Here is a 21,265-nt window from a genome sequence, read left to right as displayed (position 1 = left end):
TGTGAACTCCCAAGTATTTAAAGCTGTCAACTTTCTCAATCCACTGTCCATTATCATAAAGAGGCTGATCAGAATTATGACAGGATTTTTTGCACATAATCTGAGTTTTTTTTAATGTTAATATTAAGACCCAGGTAAGGAGATGTTGTTCTGCAGTTTGTCAACGACCAATATACTTTTTAAGAAGAACCGCATCATCTGCGTACTCCAAGTCGGACAACTTAAGGGGATAGTTCATTTTTATGCTTGGATTAGAGATGGTATTGATTTGCATAAGATAAAATCCATCAATATGATAAATAAGAACGGTGCAAGGACACAGCCTTGCCTCACTCCAGTGGAGACCCTGAACCAATCAGCTGCCAATTCTCAGACGACAATTGCTGTCTACGTGGAGCGCCTTTATATATTTAGAGAAACTTCGCATATTTATTTGACGTTCAATCATCAGTGGAGCAAGATATAAAGAAAAGTGTAGATAAATGGGAAAGTTGTGATAGAGCGTGGTTCGAACCTCGGACCTGCTGATCCAGAGACCGCGAGACTAGCCACGGGACCACAACCCAACTCAATTTAATAATTAAAACCTTATACAATAATAAAGACTGCTTTATTTTCCCTGTTTCCGAAGTATCCTTCATTAGTTCACAAAAAATTAGTCAATAATGTTTTTATTCCTTAATTGATTTTTCGTTTATTCCCTAATTGAATGCGAACAGAAGGTGGTGTCGAAAATGTTAAAAATATTTTCTAGAACAGAATTTTTATTTTCGAATAACGTATAACTTTAACCATTTTTTTTGTACAAATTTTTTTATTTGGAAAAAAACGGAAAATACTGTTTTTTTTTATTTTCAAGCCAATTAACAGGATTATGGAAGCTAATAACAGATTAGCATTAATGAGTATATATATATAATAACACTTGATCTAAACAATCTTAAAATCTATTTAAATTTACAAAAGGTATAATTATGACCTAATCTAGGCGGACATAGCAATTGTGTCAACGCGAGTCAGGAGTGACAACAACGCTTGCTTTTGCTGTGGAAACACATCGACAATACCGTTTAATGAGATTTTGTTCACTGTTCGGAGGATCCTTGGCAAACGGGAAAAGAATCCGATGTTGGTTTAATAATTTCCCATCGCAAAGACATCATTGGTACGCAAGTTACGGTGAGGTACATTAAGGTTAATCTGAGCAAGAATATTATTGTAAGATATTAATTTGTACCAGAATATCAAACAAACCAATTTCTTCCTAAATTTAAACGAAAGATATGAAAGTATTCTAGACGATCATAATAGTTAATTATGAAAGTATTTAATCCGATTCTAAATGAGGGCCGTTTTAACCAAGCGAAATATCTACAAAATGTTTTTTTTTCCGGAGAAGGTTTCATGTTAAAAAAAACTATTACGATTTTAAATAAAATAAAATAAAACATTTTATAGATATATAAAATCCCTAAACATGTACTAAAAATCAACAATGTAAAATCAGTAAAATTATTTACAAAAATGTTCTAAATTCACGAATTTTCACGAAAACGAAATATCTATATTTTTGTGATAGGAATGTATAGAAAATTGATTTATGTTGGGAAGGAAATAAGTTTACTTTTGCGTGAAATCATTTTCAACTGATTTTTTGTAAAATTATAAGTCTACTGACATATCTAAGTACCTGTGTAAATATACGCGTTTAGATATTTACCTCCCATATATATTTTACATACATAATAGCACAAAAAAAGTGATAACGCTAAGATGGTAATAAATAAGATTGCAAAAAAAATATCAATTTTGGGAAGGATCAGAAGATTTATTGATAAGGACTCTTGCAAAACTATTTACAAAGCAATTATTGAACCACACGTTAACTACTGTAGTAGCATTTTATTTTTATCAAACAAAGAAAACATAGATAAACTAACTGTGTTACAAAATAAAGCCTTTAGAATCATTTTGAAAAAAAACAGATACACGAGGGTAAAGTCGATGGTAAATGAAATGAAATTATTAACATATAAACAAAGAATATTTTACAATACAATGATATTTGTTCATAAAATTATAAACTCTAATAAAAAAACAGAATTTTGGAAAAAAATTGATCGGAACCAGCATGAACACGATCACAATACTAGAGAAAAGAACAAAATTAGACTTCCATTTAGGAAAAAGGCAAAGTCGCAAAATTAAATTTTATTTAAAGCAATTAAAAAGTATTACGAAATGGAAAAAAATATTTTTGAAGAAAAAAACATATTAAAATTTAAAATAATGGTCAAGACATATGTGATAAACAATTTATAAATTAAATATATTTGCAATGTTATTATTAGAAAACACATAACAATATGTATGATATGTGTGCCCTACTTTAAGATTTAAATTTAAAAAAATAACAAAATATATTTATATATTATTTATAACAATATTATTTTATTATACTTCTTTTTTCTTGGCCGAAATCATGTTTTGTTTGTGATTTTTTTCGATTTTAAAAAACTTAACACCCAAAAAAAATATGTGGATATTTTGTTTTATGAAAACTCTATGTAGTGTAGTTATTTCGTTTTGTAAAAATTCACGATATTTGAACCGCTACAACTTCGCATGTATATTGTTTTGTTAAAATTTTATTTCACCAATCGATAAAGCTCACATGGAAGAACCCATTTCAATAAAAAAACGCATTTGTTTTTTTTAGAAAATTTCACTTTGTGAAAACGATCCTCAAATATTAACGATTTAAAAAAATGCACCGAATCAATCCGCGTTTTATGAATATTATAATTAGGAGACTATATAAAAGAATTAAATTCACGCAAGCTACAAACAAATAATTTACTACTACTACTACTACTACTACCATCACGCCATTTCCCCGTAGGGATAGGCAGAGAGAATGGACCGCCACACACGTCTATCCTGGCATACAATCCTAGCCTCTTCCACATTTATACATCTTGCCATATATACTTGTTTTACCATTCTCTCGTCTTCCATTCGTTCTACGTGACCAAACCATCTCAGAGACCCTTTCTTAATCTTATCAATTATACTTGTCTCAGATTTACACTCTCGCCTGATTTCATCATTCGTAACCCTGTCATACATTGATTTTCCACACCTTCGTCTAAGAGATCGCATTTCAACCGCGTTCACCCGGCTTTCATCCTTCTTCTGCCAGTTCCATGTTTCACTTCCATACATAAGTGTTGGGACTAAAACTCCGTTGTGCACTGCCAGTTTAGCTTCGATTGACATATTTTTATTAGAAATTACTGTGCTTAGTGCTCCGTTCATTTTGTTGCCCGCATTCACTCTTCTTTCAACATCTTTTTCTACTCTTCCATCTCTTGAAAACATGCTTCCCAGATACACAAATAATTTATACAATGTTATTGCAATTTTTGGGCTTTTAAATGGCTAAGATATTCGCAAAATAAATTAAAAGATTTTGGACGCTTTCTTGGAAATGTGATGGTTGAATTTAAGTTTGTTATCAAAAACTTATGTTAACACCTAATAGTAATGCCTTCCAAAATAGATAATATCGAGGATTTTAATTAACAATTATTAATTATTTTTCTATCATATAATCTTGTTTATCGAAAATAAAATAAAAATACTGTCTATAACAGAAAATATAATAAAATATTTTTCCAGTACTCACGTATCAGAAGCACTTCTTTTTCCAGCTCCTGGGGATGATGGAGTACTGAGGAACATATCGGCTGGTTCTGCTACTCCTGGCTCTAGAGCCACACTTTCATGGTTCCTCACATACTGCAACGGGAGCTGCAACAATCAATAAAAAAATTCTAGATGTGAAATTGTTTTTTATTATTTAATTTTAAAAATAACTAAAAACTTTAATTGGCTCTTTTGTAAAGTTGCTACATATCGCTTGGTAACTTTTTCGTTTCCTCAATCACAAATAACTATCGAGATCACAATGAACAATAATGAACATGCTTAAGTTATCGCAGTCATAAGTCAACGCGTGTGTAATCTCTAAGTCAACGCTCGTGACGGTTTGTTATTTGTTTTCCTCGTAAATAAATACAGTTCATTGGCGAAAAATCGGTGTTTACTATCAAAAATAAAACAATATATTGCATTTGGAAAATAGTAAGTAGTATTTAATACAACAAGTGAAAATTAAATTACAATTACTATGGTGACTACTTTCTTGACATTTGGCTTGCCAACCGCCGGCTAAATGCAATAAATAGCATTATAAATAATAAATTCCCTCTCTGCTGAAATAAATTTAAATATGAATAACTCCCTAGTCTGCAAGCATTTGGACATACTCTTACTTAGAACTTACTTATTGTCCTTATGGATAATGGAAGTAGATTGTACACTTTAACCGAGTAGTAGGTCAATCCTCTTTAACCGAAGGTTGTATTTATTTTTTTGCAGCATCAGGGTGGAGTATCTAGTAACTATTGTATTTGTAACGGAAGGTAGAGAATACTGTTTACGGGCGTATAGTAACAAAGCTTTTGCATAAAGTTGTTTTATGGAATTTACATTGAGATTTTCAAATATATCGAGGGAGCTAGTTCTGATTGGGACTCTTAGGATAATTTTTATTAAAGCTTTTTGTCGAATTATTATTTGCTTGATCAGTGTGTCATTTGCGCATCCGTAAATAAACGTAAATAGGTAGCATTTTATTGTACAGAAATTGTTTTATAATAAATTGTTAAATTTCGGCACTTGATCTTCACAAATAAACTTCCACAACAAAAAATTCTTCCCGATCAGTTCTGCCGATTGGTCCGTTGACGGTAAGCAAACCGGAAATCTTCCACAACTCTCTTTTCATTGATTGATTCATATGAACTAGTGACATCGTTCAAAGTCGTTCGTTCGTTTTCATTCAAATATTTTGTTCAAACATTTTCAAGAAACTTTGCCGTATAATTTAATGCTCTCTTTTTTACCGCGCGTAAGAAAACCTTTTTTTTATCCAATTCCCCGTTGCACTGAACTTCTTCATTTTTGCGATCTTGCGTGAATTGGATTCGGACCCCGTGCGTGTGGAAGCGCAAGCGTCCCACCCGCCACACCGCGGAGATTTCTCCATCTTTTTTGAGATACACAGTTCTGTTTATGATTTACAAACGTTTCTGCGCGAATGAGAATCAATCTGTAAAGTTTTCTCAATCGAACTTTAGAATAACGTGGGGCCGGCTACATAATGTATGATTACATTGGTCGTGGGTTTTCTGTGGAGGATGGGTGGGGAGTGTGAAGATGGAGGGGAGAGCCACCTGCGACACTAAGGGGGGGATAGTAAACGAATTAGGCGTCAGATAAATAAATAAAAAATTGCAAATTTTCACATTTTTGTGACCTTTTTTCACCCATCAACCGCGACCTTTTTTATAATAACAATATTTTTAATTTGTCCAAATTTTTGTAGACAAGGACTGGATTCAACTCCCTGAAGCGGGAGATTCGAATCCCCCACTGACCGATTTGGTCAATTTCACTTTACGTACATAAGCATTCGGCAAACTAACAAAAATGTATAAAATACATCATCATTCCCTTTCCGCACCTAATGGTGCATAGGGCGCTGCATTGGTACACCAACAGAAGCGTATCTTGATCTTTTTTTTTGTTACATGAAGGTAAGATGATCAGTCTTACGCTTCAGGTATTAGTCCAGGGACTATGAAATATTCTAGTGTGAAAACACCCTTTTAAATAAAGATTTCATATCAAACATGTCGGGAATCGAACCCGAGACCTCTTGCATGGCAGGCTAACGCGCTGATCATTACACAACGAGGCCGACATAAAAATAATTAAATACACGAATGAGTAAAATATGTTTATGCGCAAGCAGGATTAAATTATTGTACGGTCCAATTGTACGGTTCCAACGTTTTATTCTCTTGACGCCATATACAAATAGGCGCTGGGGTCGTTTGGTCCCCCCGTTCGGATCATGTGTAATTTTTGTATGCTTAGAGAGAGAAAAGTTAATTTTAACATATTACAACAGAGATGAAGAACATTTAAGAGTAGGTAATATAGAAGTCAAGGTATCTACAGGGCTTATGACCTGTCATTGGCTGGTTTAAGTTGCCACTTTACAGGCTGTGTAACATTAACCATTCCGCCCATATCTGAACAACTATATTCCTTCTATTCTTTCATATGTTGATGCTTCCCTTTGTCTCTACCTTGTAAACGATGAGGGGTGGTTTTAGAGCGACAGTGAAAGGGACATTGAAAGTTGTATATGAAAATATTTGTTCGCGCTTTTCCTTACTGAATTTGGTTAGAAAATGATGAAATATAATCAATTTGTAATTTTTTTTAAATGCTTGCTTGTATGAGTGAATCCGAAGAAAGACATTTAGTCTTAAATGGATTTGGGTATGTGGTGGATGCTTTCAATGTTGATGTTTGTGAAGTTAAAGAGCTGAAACCTTTATTTATGAGGGTGAAATTCATCTAATTGAATTATTTCACCTTCCATGGAATCATTTCTCTACAATACCGCAGAGTGTGTGCGGACCAACAACTGCTTTACAAAATTATGACAGGAATGGTTGACTGTACAGAGCTGCTTGGTTTAATAACAATACATGTGCCAGCCAGGATTTGTAGACGGTACCACCTGGTTCATGTACCAATAAGTAAAACATCGTATGTTAAAAATGCTTTTTTTCGAAGGACTTTTTCAATGAACAATACAAAATTTAAAAAATATAGATTACACAAACATCACTCTGTCAGATTTAAAATTTACACTAAAAATGTATTATGTAACTACTATGTGGAAATCTGTTATTAGGTCTGAGTTTATACACTATATCTGTTTGTTTACTAAAAATATGTATGTAGAACTGTTAATTTCGAAAGCGTTAAAAATTTTCAATTTCTATACTTCTTCATGGATCAGGAAGATTTATCAAGAATATTTTGAGTTTATTGAAATTTTTGTAGATATGGACTGGATTCAACTCGCTGGGAAGCTGTTAATATTAACATATTACAACAGATACTTTTTTATATTTATTTATTTATTCTTTTTCATAATAATTATTTTGTTTCTGCATCATTGCCAATTAATGTTAAGCAAACGTTAGACCAGAGCTTACTTCTTCCAATCCTTGATTATGCAGATATATGTTATCCAGATGCTAATTCTGAATTGCTTGATAAGTTGGAACGATTGCAGAATGTTTGTATACGTTATATCTTTGATCTTCGCAAATTCAACCAAATAACCGAATATCGCCCGCAACTACACTGGCTTAGAAGCAACATTCACATTCTATCACTTCTTCTCAATATTTTAAATAATCCCTCTTCGCCTGTTTATCTGAGAGAGCTCTTCCAACCTCCATCACAGCATGGGCTAACTCTTCGTTCTAGCAACGAGAGAACCTTTTCAATACGCATTCACCACTCTTTTTCTTCTTTCTCTTTCACAGTATTAGCTGCTCGATTATGGAATAATCTAACCACTGATGTCAGAGACGCCCCCTTCTTTATTTAAATTCAAATCACTTATGAAAGGTTCCTGAAAATTTAGATTGTCCTTTTTCCTCCCTCTTTTCTTCATTCTTTATCCTTTCCTCTCTTCATAGTAGGATATCGATACTTAGTCAATTTTTACTTTTTGAAAAAATATTTTTACTAATATTTGGTTCGAAGTTGCAGGTGAACGTTGCACTTAGATCTACTTTGGCAAACAAACGTTTATCGTAGGAGGCAAAACTATCAGTTCACAATGAAGTTCTAGTGTCAACTCTAATGTATGGGAGCGAAGTATGGAATTATAAAAACAATGATGAAAGTAGGTTAAATGCTGTCGAAGTGCGATCCCTCGGGCGAATGTGTGGTAAAACTATATTACTAGACTTTCATATTTCCTTCCCTAAAATGTTCTGCATCTCGGTTGTAATTTATTAATCTTAATGATTCCCTAGGAAATAAAATCCAGTTTTTTGTCTGCAAACTGAAAATATTGCAATGGAAGCGAAGTATGGATTTGAAAAAACAGGGATTAAAGAAGGCTGAATTCTGTCGAAATGCGATCTCTCGTGAGAACAAGTGGTAAAACTATGTACGATTGATGCACAAATGTTGAGATCCGTACATTATGCAAGGCTGAGATAAGCACTATCGACAAGATCAAGAAAGGAGCTTTGCGCTGGTCTGGACATGTAGAGCGAATGGACAGCGAAAGAACGGCTAAGAATATTAACAATGCGAATATTGATGGATGCAGAAATAGAGTAAGACCGAAAAAGACATGGCATGACCAAATCCAACAAATACTTAATGATGGACATGTTAAAAGTCGGAAAAATCGGCGCGCGTGCATGAGAAGATATATTAATGTAGGAAGCGAGATCTGTATGCAAAGATATATTGATATGGCGTTCTATTCTCTCTGCCTACCCTTACAGGGAAACGGCGTGATGGTTTGTTTGTTTGGTTTTTTATTCGATTTATAGCTTCATAGATCTGAGCCAATTAAAATAATCAATACAAACCGCATAAGGTGTACCAATGCAGTGCCCTATACATCTTCGGATGCGAATGATGATGTTAATAATCCAAAAATATCGAAAAATAAATAAAAAAATATTTAATCATCGAAAACTTTGTTGAAAAGGCAAATTCCGAGGAATTTCCCTTAAAAAGGGTTAATTATTTGTCAAAGTTTGTACCAGGCTCCAATAAAGAAGAGAACGTGTCAGAAATTGTAATAATTACCCTTCGATATTCGGTGGAAAACGTCAATACATTTCACCCCGATCCGATCCTGCGATTCCCACGGGAGGGTAGGGAGACGGGAGGCGCTAGCTACCACGGGGTGGCGGGGTGGCAGATTAAAATTATTTGTGTCGCTCCAGGCTCAACAGCTGTTACCCAAACCGCGGGTGGGGACACACAGGGCCGTCAGAGGGAAGCTGATAAAAATTTAAAAAAATATTTTTTTCAGCGTGATAAAAGCGTCCACCCCTTTTCCGAAATTGTTTAGGACCATTTAAAATTTTTAATTCAGAGCTCGACTTTTGTGAACTCCTGAATCTTATTAACTTCAAAATACCGAATCGAGTCACTAGAAGTACGGAGTTGTTTGCAACTACATACCAGGGGCGAACCGTCCATATAATCGATTATTCGCAGCTTACCATTATATTTCACTACCAATAATAATGTTTTATAGTAGTTTTAATTATAGGAGAATAAATAAAATAATCTTTTTTTATTATAAATTAACGTCACTGTTTATATCTTCCTCAAAAAATAAATATAAGCTGCTAAATGCGCACCCAGCGCATTGCCCGGTTCCTATTATTGCAGCTTATTTTTCAATACAAAATGTATACTGTATTTTAACATTCAAAAACCCAGTGCGTATATTTTCCTCGCTAAGTTCACTCGCAGATTACAGATATTATTTCAATCTTCTCTATTTGGAGAGTAGCATTTCGAGCGTTTTTTCCTAAAGACCATTTTCGTTTGATAGTATTCTGTTGACATATGACGCCAGTTTTTTAGTCCGCGCGTTTTAGCTAGTGGCGCCTCGCTCGGTGTCGTCAATTGCTTGCATTATTCATTTCATTCTCAGTTTAGAAGGAAACAGAGCTGACGGTTCGGAGTGGCGCGGCGCGGCGGTCACGACTGTCACGTGACATTTTTGTTGCAATATTATTGCGAATATTTCTAATGAATGTTATTGTTATGTTATGTTATGTTATGTTATGTAATATGTAAAGTTAAAATTATGTATTATGGCATAAATTAATTAAATGAAATCTAATCTTATTGTTTTTTTTATTAATTTTTCATTAAAAAAAATATATAGTAAAAGAATAAATATTTTTTTGTGTACATAATGGGAGTGACGTCTTACAATAGAATGTTTACTTTCTTTTATATTAGTACCTAAATAATTGCAGTATAAAATGTAAATTACAAACAAATATACGGTGTTTTTAATCAGCGCCAAACAAAAAGGAATTATGAATATACTTATTTTATTATCCTTATTTTTTAACATATTTTATTTTTTTAAACTTTTGCATACATGTCGTCTTAAAATAATGGAGAATATACCTACACATTACGCAAAGTTATTTATTGTTGTTTGTTTGTTGGGTTGTTAGTTAAAATTATTTTTACTAAAAATAAGTAGGTATTGCGTCTTCTGTTGCCAGCAGGTGAAACTGGAGCTGGAGAGATGAAGTTGTTTTTACACAAAACCATAAAAAAAATCCGTGTACCTGGATATATTTTTTTTTATACGCCTCCACTCATTTGCGAGATTACTTATATGTGTGTATGTACATGCAGGTACAAATTATGAAAAAAATTAAAGCTTACCTATAAAAAAGTCACCGTTCGCCACTGCTACATACGTAGGTACTATTTATATGCCGATGATTTGCAATTTTATATATTTATTTCGAATCCGCTGACATTGTTGAAACATATAATATTAGAAATCAAACACTGATTTGAGTCTACTGATCACTTTATTTTATTTTTACAAATATGAAAATAAAAACTTCGTGACAATTGTTTCGCTTTGTTAGGGCATTTTCAAACGAATGTGAAGATTATATGGATTGAATGTCCTTATATAGTTATATAATTCAAGGTACTTAAGTAGAAAATAAAAATAATCTTATGAACTATAGCATGTACATTAATCATAATTGAGGGAAAAACCAATGGTTAGGGGCGAGGCTAAATTTTTAGTAGAAAATGGGGAATTTAAGTATTAATATTTGAATTTCGGGAAAAATGTAACAAAGTAAGTATTTATTGACATACAAGTATGTATTGTGAGATAATTAATGAAGCTTTATAGTTTTGTAAATTTAGATAATTGCTGTCGAAAAAATATCAATAATTTTATAATAGGAAAGGCCTAACAAGGCGAAACAATTGTCACGAAGTTTTTATTTTTATATTTGTAAAAATAAAATAAAGTGTTCAGTAGACTCAAATCAGTATTTGATTTCTAATATTATAAGTTTAAATATAAAGTTCAACAAAATAAACACCAAATCAATCAATAAATTGTTGAAACACATAGAGTAATGTCACTTGCACTCGAGCTTATCTCTTCATAGACAAAAAAACATAGACTTCTCATAAATCCAACAAAAACTCAAATTGTACTTGTTGGTAGTAAAAAAATGTATTCAAAAGTGAATTTTTCCACACTTCCTTTTTTCAAAATAGATGGTACAGAAATTCCATTCATGACTTCAGTCAAAAACATAGGTGTTATCATTCATACGCATTTGGGGTGGCACAATCAGGTTAACGAAGTTAGTCGTAAATTTTATAGCAGTTTGCACTCACTTAAAAGATTACAGAATTTCTTGCCAATTAATGTTAAGCAAACATTAGTTCAGAGCTTACTTCTTCCACTCCTTGACTATGCGGATGTATGTTATCCTCTGAATTAATTGATAAGTTAGAACGATTGCAGAATATTTGTATTCGTTATTCTTTGATCTTCGCAAATTTGACCACATAACCGAGTATCGCACGCAACTACACTGGCTCATTATCAGGCATAGAAGAAACATTCACATTCTATAACTTTTTCACAATATTTTAAATAATCCCACTTCGCCTGTTTATCTGAGAGAGCTCTTCCAACCTCTTTCACAACACGGACTATCTCTTCGTTCTAGTAACGAGAGAACCCTTTTAATACCCTGTCATCGCTCTAATTTTCTTGCCTCCATCTATTGACTTTTGTGAAACCTTTATCATGTGGGTGAGATTCATCCGGCTGAACCAATTCACCGACTAGGCAACGCCAGAAAATATTTTTACAGTTTTTATACTTCTTTAACTAGTTATTCAATTACACAACGTTTTGAGTATGTTCAAATGTTTGCAGACTAGCTGGATTTTTTCTCTCGGAAGTTATTTAGATCTTAATTTGTTGCAAAAAAGAGGGATTTTTTTTCGTGAAGGGAATATGGAAGTCTAGGCATTTACAGGGCTAATGTCTTATCATTTGCTGGTTTAAGCGACCACTTTACACAACATGGAGACATCTATGATGATGGCCAACGTCAACAGAAAAGCATCACTTAAAAAAGATGACAAATAAAAAAAGTGGAAAAGAAATGTCTTTAAAGTACCAGTTCGAAATACTCGGCAGCTAACGTTATTTTTTGAATCTCCTGGCAGTCACAATTATTATTACAATTCACCAATACCTAGACTACACCGGCTAGGTAACGAGTATGGTGAAGTTGATATATTTCGTCTGTCTTTATATAAATATAGGTTAAGTATTCAAAAGGTTATAAATTAATTTGTGTAAAATTTCTTAATATTGTTCTTTATTTACTACTTTTTTTTTCATGTATCTCTTTAATAATGTATATGTATGCGTGTATGTTTTCATATGTAAATTTATTAAATATTTTTCTATGTACCATATACCTATGTTGATACATTTCCTGATTTTTACTTATTATTGTATCTTTTAGCTTTTCTTGTGTTATCTTTAATTTTAACTTAATTTACATACTCATGTTTCACTGCTGCACTTGAATGTAATTTCTAAAATATGTAAAAGCCCATAGGGCGTGTAAATTAATAAATAAATAAAGGTTACTTTTTTTAAGAATTTAAAGAAAAAATGACTTTGTTTGATATATCACTTTTTAAAAATATTTTAAGTAAGATAAGTTATTTTTTGTTTTATACACCATTTTGGGAAAAGGACCCAAATTATGTTGTTATGATATTTGTTACAAACAATCTATTGTGAAGTTTCCGCAAATCAAGTTCTGTAAAATTTCCATTGAAAATAAACGTAAAAAAGGCATCTTTCAATGAAAATTTATAAAAGCGTCATCTATGAAAAATTGGATTCATATTTTCGTTTAGAGCCGCGTTAATGACTTTTTACATAAAAAATGTTTTTCCCTTGATTTAGTTTTTGCCAACCCTGTTCTCAACGCCCCCGCCCCTCCGATCTGTCGCCGCGTGAGCCTTCTGGCGACACTCTTCCACTAATTCCTTCCCTCCGTCCCGCCCCGCCCGGACGCTGCGGAGCGGGAGAGGGGGTAGGACCAGCTGTGGTCAGTGACGCCTGGCCCGTGTTGGCCACATACGAGATGGAAATTCGGAGATAAACATCTCAAGGTTGTTATGATTATCGAAGGTTGTTTTTCGCTTTTCATTACGGTTATTCACTCAGAAACGCGCGTCCGCTACAGAGCCGCCCATACCGTCAAAATTTATTCTACAGTACATTCACAAAGACTGGACCGCTGTGCACGCGCAAACCACGAACCCACTGCGTGATATCGCGTGATTGGCCCATTTCACACCACGATAAAAATGTACACAGCATGATAAAATACAATACGGTGGATTGGTATTTTCTGTTTTACAATTGAACGCAGGAAGCAGCCAGTCAACAATTTAAAAAAAATTATTAGAGTTATCAAGTGCAGTAAGGTCAATTCTATGTTTCGTTTAAAACAGCCAGACCGCTTTCATACAAAAAACTATAATAATCATCTTCTAAAATAGTGTCGATCACAAAAACGGCATTTCTCAATTTCCAGAAAACCCCCAAAAAAATTACCCGCTTCTTTGAAAATCATAAAAACTGTTTAAATATATAATTAGATTCTTGTTTGCAAAAAAACAAAACTAATGTATTCGGGTTATGGTCCTGTGGCTAGTGTTGCGGACTCACGGATCAGAGGTCCGAGGTTCGGACCCCACTCTACCCCAACTTGATTTCCATTTTCTAATGGTGATTTATTTACAACTCATTAAAAATGGTCACCAAAATTGAAATATTTGGGTAAATAATAAGAACGCCAATATTTCTGTTTTTTCAAAAAAAATTTACTTGAATTAAGGCGTTTTTATTGATATTTTTATTAAAATGATTTGCCTACCACGCAAGAGGTCTCGGGTTCGATTTCCGACATGGTTGACGTGAAATATTGATTTAAAAAGGTGTTTTTACACAACAATATTTTATTGTACCCTGGACTGGCACCTGAAGCGTAGTACTGATCGTCTTACCTTCATGTAGCAAAAATGATTAAGATGCTCTGGAATTGGTGTACCAACGTAGTGCCCTATGCACCATTAGGTGCGCATGGGAATAATGATTATGATGTTTTTACTTATGATTAATTACAGTTGCTTTTTATTTGACTTACAAATATTTGCCTTTTTCCTTACGACGGCAGTATAGTTAACAGCGACACATTGGGCCATTGGTACTTAGGTTGAGAATCACAGGCTCAGCGACGAAACGAGATCTAGAGCGAAATGGTATCTATCTATATTCTGAATTACTTGATAAGTTAGAACGATTGCAGAATGTTTGTTTACATTATATCTTTGATCTTCGAAAATTCAACCACATAACCGAATATCGCACGCAACTATACTGGCTCAGTATGAGGCATAGAAGAAACATTAACATTCTATTACTTTTTCACAATATATTAAATAATCCCATTTAAAAAAATAAAGAAATAACTAAAAACCTAAGTAAAGAAAACTACAGATATAAAAATAATGTAAAAATAGAATGTTTGAAAAATAAACGTTGAATATTGAAGATTGAAGGCAGTATTAAATTATTATTTTTAGAACCTCATCCAGCTGACTTCTTCCAATTCGAGGGGCCACTCTTCAACTTCAGCTGGGAATTGTGTCTGCTGTCTGAACTGTCTGTCTATTAATCCTAGATAATGTTATATTTCAACAAACATTCGTTACACATAACCAAACCATCCCAGTGACCCTTTCTTAAACTTATCAATTGTACCCGTCTCAGATTTGCACTTTCGCCTGATTTCATCATTCGTAACCCTGTCATAGATGTAAAGAGTAGTGTTCTTATATATAAAACAATCATATGTCAACATATAAATTACTGTTCTTCCAATCGTTATGAAATGAAGGAGAAATTTAAAAAATGCAAATTCTACAAAAAAAGGTGATAAGGATTATACTCAAAATAAATATCTATTCTAATGTAGAAAGAATGCACACAGAAATTGGCTCGCTCACAGTAAAGCAACAAATTAAATATAATGTAGCAATTTTTATACGTAATTAAGGGGATGAATAAAATAAAAACAATAATAAAATTTAACCAACAATGTCATACGTATGAAACAAGGGATAAAAAAATAAGATTACCAATGAGGAAAAAAACGGAATCTCAAAACTCATTGTACAAGGGATTGAAGCTGTACAATGAGTTACCTGAAGAAATAAAGGAGACAGAAAAGATCTAAATATTTCAAATTAATTTGAAAAAATATGTTTTTGAGAAATTTCGATAAAAAAATTGTAATGTTATTAAAAGTTTAAATTAGTTCTTAAGATGTTATGAACTAACTTAAAAAAAAGCATATTGAAATAAATAAATATATTGATTTTTCAACACATTCTTCGAAGAGATCGTATTTCGACAGCGTTCAATCTGCGTTCATTCTTCTATTGCTAGTTTCATGTTTTACTTCCATACACAAAATTTGGCTTTGGTTTGATAGTCCATAAACAAATAAAATAACCCAAAAATGATTTTGTCAAATCTATTTTTTTAGTAAAACCACTGTTGCATTGAACTGAACTGTGAAAAAGTTAAAATTTTCCCAAAAAAAAAAAAAAAACTTCGAAAAAGATAAAAGAGTATAGAATAAATATTGTGTAATGCCATCGTGCAGGCCGATAACGGGTAGGTACAATGCACCCCTATTCACGCGAGATCTGAGCGTCTTATGGGGTGAGAGGCGGACTCAACCCCTGCACGCGCCGCCTGTCTGCGGCCGAGCAAACAAAACGTGTAATCCAGTAATGTAGGTGACAGCCCGCAGGAGGGTAGAGGGTTAACTGACAAATCGCTAGGTGAGATTTAAGATAACTCTGTCTCGTGACCTCGCGTACAAGTGTCATAATTTATCAAAAAATATAATCATTTTTAGCATATTAAAACAGAGAAGGAATATGGAAGTCTTGGCATTTAAAACCTTTGTGTGGCTATATCACATGATTATGTTTGTCGCAAGAGACAAAATATGCAGTTCACAGCGGAGTCTCGGTCCCAACCCTGATGTATGAGAGCGAAGTATGGACTTGGAAAAACGGGGATGAAAGTAGGCTGAATGCTGTAAAAATGCAATTTCTCAGACAAATGTGTGGTAAGACTATGTGCGATAGATGCACAAATGTTGAGATCGGTACGATATGTAAGGCTGAGACAAGCATTATCGACAAAATCAAGAAAGGAGCTGTTACACAGTGTGTAAAGTGGCCACTTAAACCAGCCATTGACAGGTCATAAGCCCTGTAGATGCCTAGACTTCTATATTACCTTCTCTTAAATGTTCTTCATCTCTGTTGTAATATGTTAGTAAAAACAGCTCCTCAGGGAGTCGAATCCATTCCTTGTCTACAAAAATTTGGACAAACTCAAAATATTGTTGGAACAGGGTTGTAACGGTACTAATGAATGCCACGGTGAAATTGGGACACGGGAGAATTGGGGTGGCAAATGAAAAAAACCCACCTGCTTGGCTACTCTGGCAAGAGCCTGGACTTCTCTCTGGAGGGGCGGTAGCGCTGCTCTCAGGAAGGGAAGAACGAACGGACGCAATGGAAAATTGGTGGCATCTTGTAAGGCTTGTTGGAACTCTTCCACGCTGATAGTCGAACTCTGGAAAACAAGGAAGACGTTTAAACGACCAACGGAAACAAATAAGATATTTGTTCATTCAGAAGAAGATATAGAAAATATAAAGAAGAAATTTTTATAACTAGCGGACCTGACAGCCGTTATCCTGACCGAACGTTGGGTTGACTGCTATAAGCTGGTTCAGCAAACGTTTTTTTAGTATTCGAATTTTCGATATACTATATACTAAGTGACATTTGAAATTGAGTTTGACATTTCAATCTTTTCCATTTCACCTACCGGGTCCAATTGTGAATCTAAACCATCCAGGGACCCACTCAAACACACAAAATATTTAATCAAAATTAGTCAAGCCGTTAATAATGTGTAGTTATATTATTCTATGTCCGCTCCCTTGTTGGAGCATATGGTATCTAAAAATAGCCTCCATACATATCTATAGGCTGCCAACTCCTTTGCGTCCTCCCAAATCAGGTTCTCGTCCCGAAGTTCTGCCATAGCAGTGGAACAATCCAGGACGTCGAGAATCAGACGCCTTGTAAAATAGGCAAGCGTGGTTAAGGCTCTCAGGAGGCATCCGCAGTACATGGCCTAGCTAACCTTATCGCCTCCGCTTGATGACAGTTGTCATCGGAGTTTGCTGCGTCCGTTCTCTTATAACTTCATTTCTTTCAAAGTCAAATCAACGCACACCCGAGATTCTTCTGAGACACCTATTCTCAAAACTCTGTATTTTGCTGTTTTGGGCTCTAGTGAGGTGCCACGATTTGCATCCATGGAGGAGAATAGGTGTTATGCAGGCGTTATATAGGCGGCGTTTGATTTTCACTGAGTAGATATCTGATCTCCAGACAGCCTTCGTACGGTTGAATGTGGAGCCTGCTACTCCTAACCAAACTCCCAGTTATTTTTAAAAGCTGCCATTTTCTGTTACATATACTCCAAGGTATTTGAAACTCTCGACCCTTTCGATGATTTGGTTTGATAGAGTCAGAGGATTTTGAGCATCAAGGCACGAAGTATTACACAGTACATGGGTTATTGCAATATTGATTTTCAAACTCATGCATGCGGAGTACCTATTTAGCTTATCTACAGTGACCTGAAGACCCCCGACTGAATCGTCAATTACAACCGCATCATCGGCTTACTCTAGGTCGCAGAGTTTTTGGAAGGGGAAGACGGATACTCCTCGATCTAGTGGAATTGACTTTCAAATTTTAATTTTAGAGAATTTTAAATTTGGATCAACAACGATAAAAAAATAATGTTGTCCTTGGTGTTTTTGGCAGCGGATTATTTGTTTTACAAATAATTGCAGAAAAAATATTAACAATAAAATAAAATAACAGAGACGACCCACAAGAAGTGTTTCCTGGAATTGGTATCTAGGCTCTGCGTAACTTTAATATGTGTCCTTTCAGATGTTTTTTCTTCGTTGGCCATAATTTTTAATTTTTTTATAAAGTTTTATTTATTTTAACAAATCAGTATCATACATAATTGTATTTTTGCTCCCCGTAAATCCGAAGCTTGTCTGCGGGTTACATTACATTTTTTTTAAAAACTTATAATTAAGTACATGGTTTATTCATTTATTTTTGCACCACAACAGACCTGGAGGCCCAATTACAGTAGTGAATTACATCACAGAATACCCAGGCTTGAGAAAAATCACATTTTAATGTTTGTGTTCTCTCCGGGAATCGAACCCGGAACTTTTCGTGTGTGAGTTAAGCGTCTTGACCACTACACCACGGAGGCCGCCGTTTAATAATACATGAAGAATAAAATATATTTATATGCACACTTAAGTTTGACTTGCTGTTTTAAAAAAAAAAAGACTTTTTTTTAAACTGAAATTAGGTTTTTTCCCTCAAGCTTTTCAGCTGGAATTAAATTGTACAGTTTTGGTACTACACTCCACATTGTTCTATCTCCATACATTTTTTTTTGCACCACAACAGGCCAGGAGGCCTAATTACAGTGGTGAATTACATCACAGAGCACCCAGGCTTGAGAAAAATCACATTTTAATTATTGTGTTCTCACTGGGAATCGAACCCGGAACCTTCCGTGCGTGAGTCCAGCGTCTTGACCACTACACCACGGAGGCCGCCATAGTAGTTCTTCTGTCGTGGTACCGTCAGCTGCTGTGCCGATACTTGTCAGGTCACGATCTGGTGGTTTACTTTGGATTTAAAACTGCAATCGAGGAAATGATCTGTCACTATCTTGTCCACCACCGTCAGCGCTTAGAATCTTCTTGGGTTATCCCCGATCACTGGACTACGCAGTTTTTATCAGGTCATGGTAAATTTAATCAAAAATTATTTGTTTTTAATATTGTTGACTCCCCTTCGTGCTGCTGCGGATATCCTAACCAATCTTCTGAACACATCCTGTGGTCTTGTTCCTTTCCCCATCTCTATGATTACCGAATGGAGCCTATCGCTACTTTATGTGACCCTGTTATAGGTCTTGTTGGATATACAGATCTGCTGGCTTCTAAAAAGAATTTCAAGGCTTTTAAATAGTTTTGTAATCATTTCGGCGAATTGATCATGTCCAATCAATTTAATCCCAGTCACTGAAGAATTCACTTCTCTCTCTTCTCAATCCAATGAAGTACATATTATGTGCTTCTGGATTACTTTCTTTCAGCACAAATATGCTAAGGCTACCAGATTTCAGAGAGCTCCTTCGGGCAGCTTTTCTCGTTTGACAACGAGCAAATTTTCCGTGTATGTGGGCACCGCCAAGGAGACTTATGTCCTCAGATGCGGTGTGCGGTATGTAGTGGGTAAGCTGTCACTATCTTATACTGACACTCTTAATTGGCAAAACGTTAACATAATCAAATAATATTTTATTGTTGTCTTTTTTCCCAATTTTTATTTTTACAGGTACGATAGTTTGTAAGATTTGTACTTGTAAGTTCAAGACTCTGTCGGTATAAGATTTGAAAATTAGTCCCCATATTCTTAATCCATATTGAATAATTGGGTCAACTAGCCCCAAGTAAACTAGTCTCAGCACTGGGTATGGTATGTATGGTTTTAAATGGTACATGTTAAGTAGGCAAACTCTTAGCTTATTGTAAACTGTTTTTATCTGTTCTTCCCAATTAAAAGTGGAATCTATAATAATACCTAAATACTTATATTTTGATACATGATCTATTTTTGTGCATTTGCAGTCCTGTAGATTGATATGCAAGCATTCGTGAGTGTGTGCATATATTAACAAATCTTCTTTTGGTCTATTATATGGGGACGTAATGTGTAACGCTTTCGTTTCTTTTGTATTTATTGTTAGGCTATAATCATAGGACCATCTCAAAACTTGATTAAAATCCGATTTCATTTTTTGCTGCGCGTCTATTTGTGTGTCTCCAATAGCAACAATTGCAGTATCATCTGCAAACTGATAGCACAGTGAGTGTCGTTGACATTTGCCATAGAGTTACAGTATATCAGGTATTCTATTTCTTTATATTATAAATTAACAAAGGATCGTTAAAAGATATGTTGACTTACAACCAAATTGTGCACCAGGGCTCTCACTCTGTCGCCTGGTTCCGTACCCTGATCAGCAGCGAACTGCACGAGAGTGGAAAGGAAACGCTTCAGGCGAGCTGGTGGAGGGCGAGCTTCTCCTCCAGCTCCTGATGCACTGCCACAGGCCCCGGGAGACGCTGAACCTGAACAAACAAAACGAATTCATTCACAACAAACAAACCATCGTGCAAAGGTCGAAATGTCGAAAAAATTTAAATCCTAAATCGGTAAGTTTTTATATTGTTTTTCTACTTATTGGTAATCTTATTTTTCATTTTGCTGGTCAGAAGCCAGGATTAAAAGGAATTATTTGACTGTTACCCGCGCTTCCATTATGATGAGGACTGACCCTCGGAGCACTATTGCTGGACGGAGAGCCACCTTCGGGAGATCGTCCGTCTCCTGGAGCTGGTGATAGACTGCGGCATCTATCTTTACTACCTGCAAGAAGATAAAAACAAATTCTTAATGCATGAAAATAATAACAAATACTACTGTGTTTAATAGAACTCAATTTTACTACAACTATTACGCCATTTCCCCGTAAGGGTAGGCAGAGAAGAAGGACCGCTCCTCACGTCTATCCTGACCCTGATAAAATGTCGCAGTGAAAATCACATTGTTAAGAGGATAAACAGTGGAGCGCAGTTTTATTAATATGTTCAACAATGTTTGAGTATGTCCAAATGCTTGCAGACTGGCTGGATTTCCTTCCTAGGGATTTATTCGTATCTAAATTGATTTCAACAGAGAGGGAAAACATTACCGAGAAGATAATATGGACGTATAGGCATTTACAGGGTCTATGACCTGTCATTGGCTGGTTTAAGTGGCCATTTAACACACTGTGTAACATTCACAATTCTGCCCATGTTTAAACATCCACATTTCCTCAACCTTTCCATCTGTTGACTTTTGTTAAGTAAAGGAGCTGAAACCTTTATCATGCGGGTGAGATTCACCCGGCTGAACCAAATCACCT

General features: G+C 34.7%; 1 protein-coding gene across 1 annotated transcript in view; it reads right to left on the bottom strand.

Annotated features, from left to right (window-relative positions):
• Positions 1–20,724, bottom strand: part of nvy (CBFA2/RUNX1 partner transcriptional co-repressor nervy) — a gene marked incomplete at its 5' end in the record, with an annotated part of 99,526 nt that extends 78,802 nt beyond the window's left edge. The window contains 4 exons of the mRNA XM_088229201.1: positions 3,689–3,813; positions 16,598–16,744; positions 20,263–20,426; positions 20,605–20,724. Of these exons, the coding sequence (XP_088085327.1) occupies positions 3,689–3,813; positions 16,598–16,744; positions 20,263–20,426; positions 20,605–20,724 (556 nt within the window). The remainder of the gene's footprint in view (positions 1–3,688; positions 3,814–16,597; positions 16,745–20,262; positions 20,427–20,604) is intronic.
• Positions 20,725–21,265: the final 541 nt, after the last annotated feature.

The sequence above is a fragment of the Micrasema longulum genome, unplaced genomic scaffold, assembly GCF_059751315.1.
Source record: "Micrasema longulum isolate JH-2025_06_02 unplaced genomic scaffold, ASM5975131v1 h1tg000644l, whole genome shotgun sequence".
Classification (NCBI taxonomy): domain Eukaryota; kingdom Metazoa; phylum Arthropoda; class Insecta; order Trichoptera; family Brachycentridae; genus Micrasema; species Micrasema longulum.
This window is presented reverse-complemented; position numbering and strand designations above follow the sequence as displayed.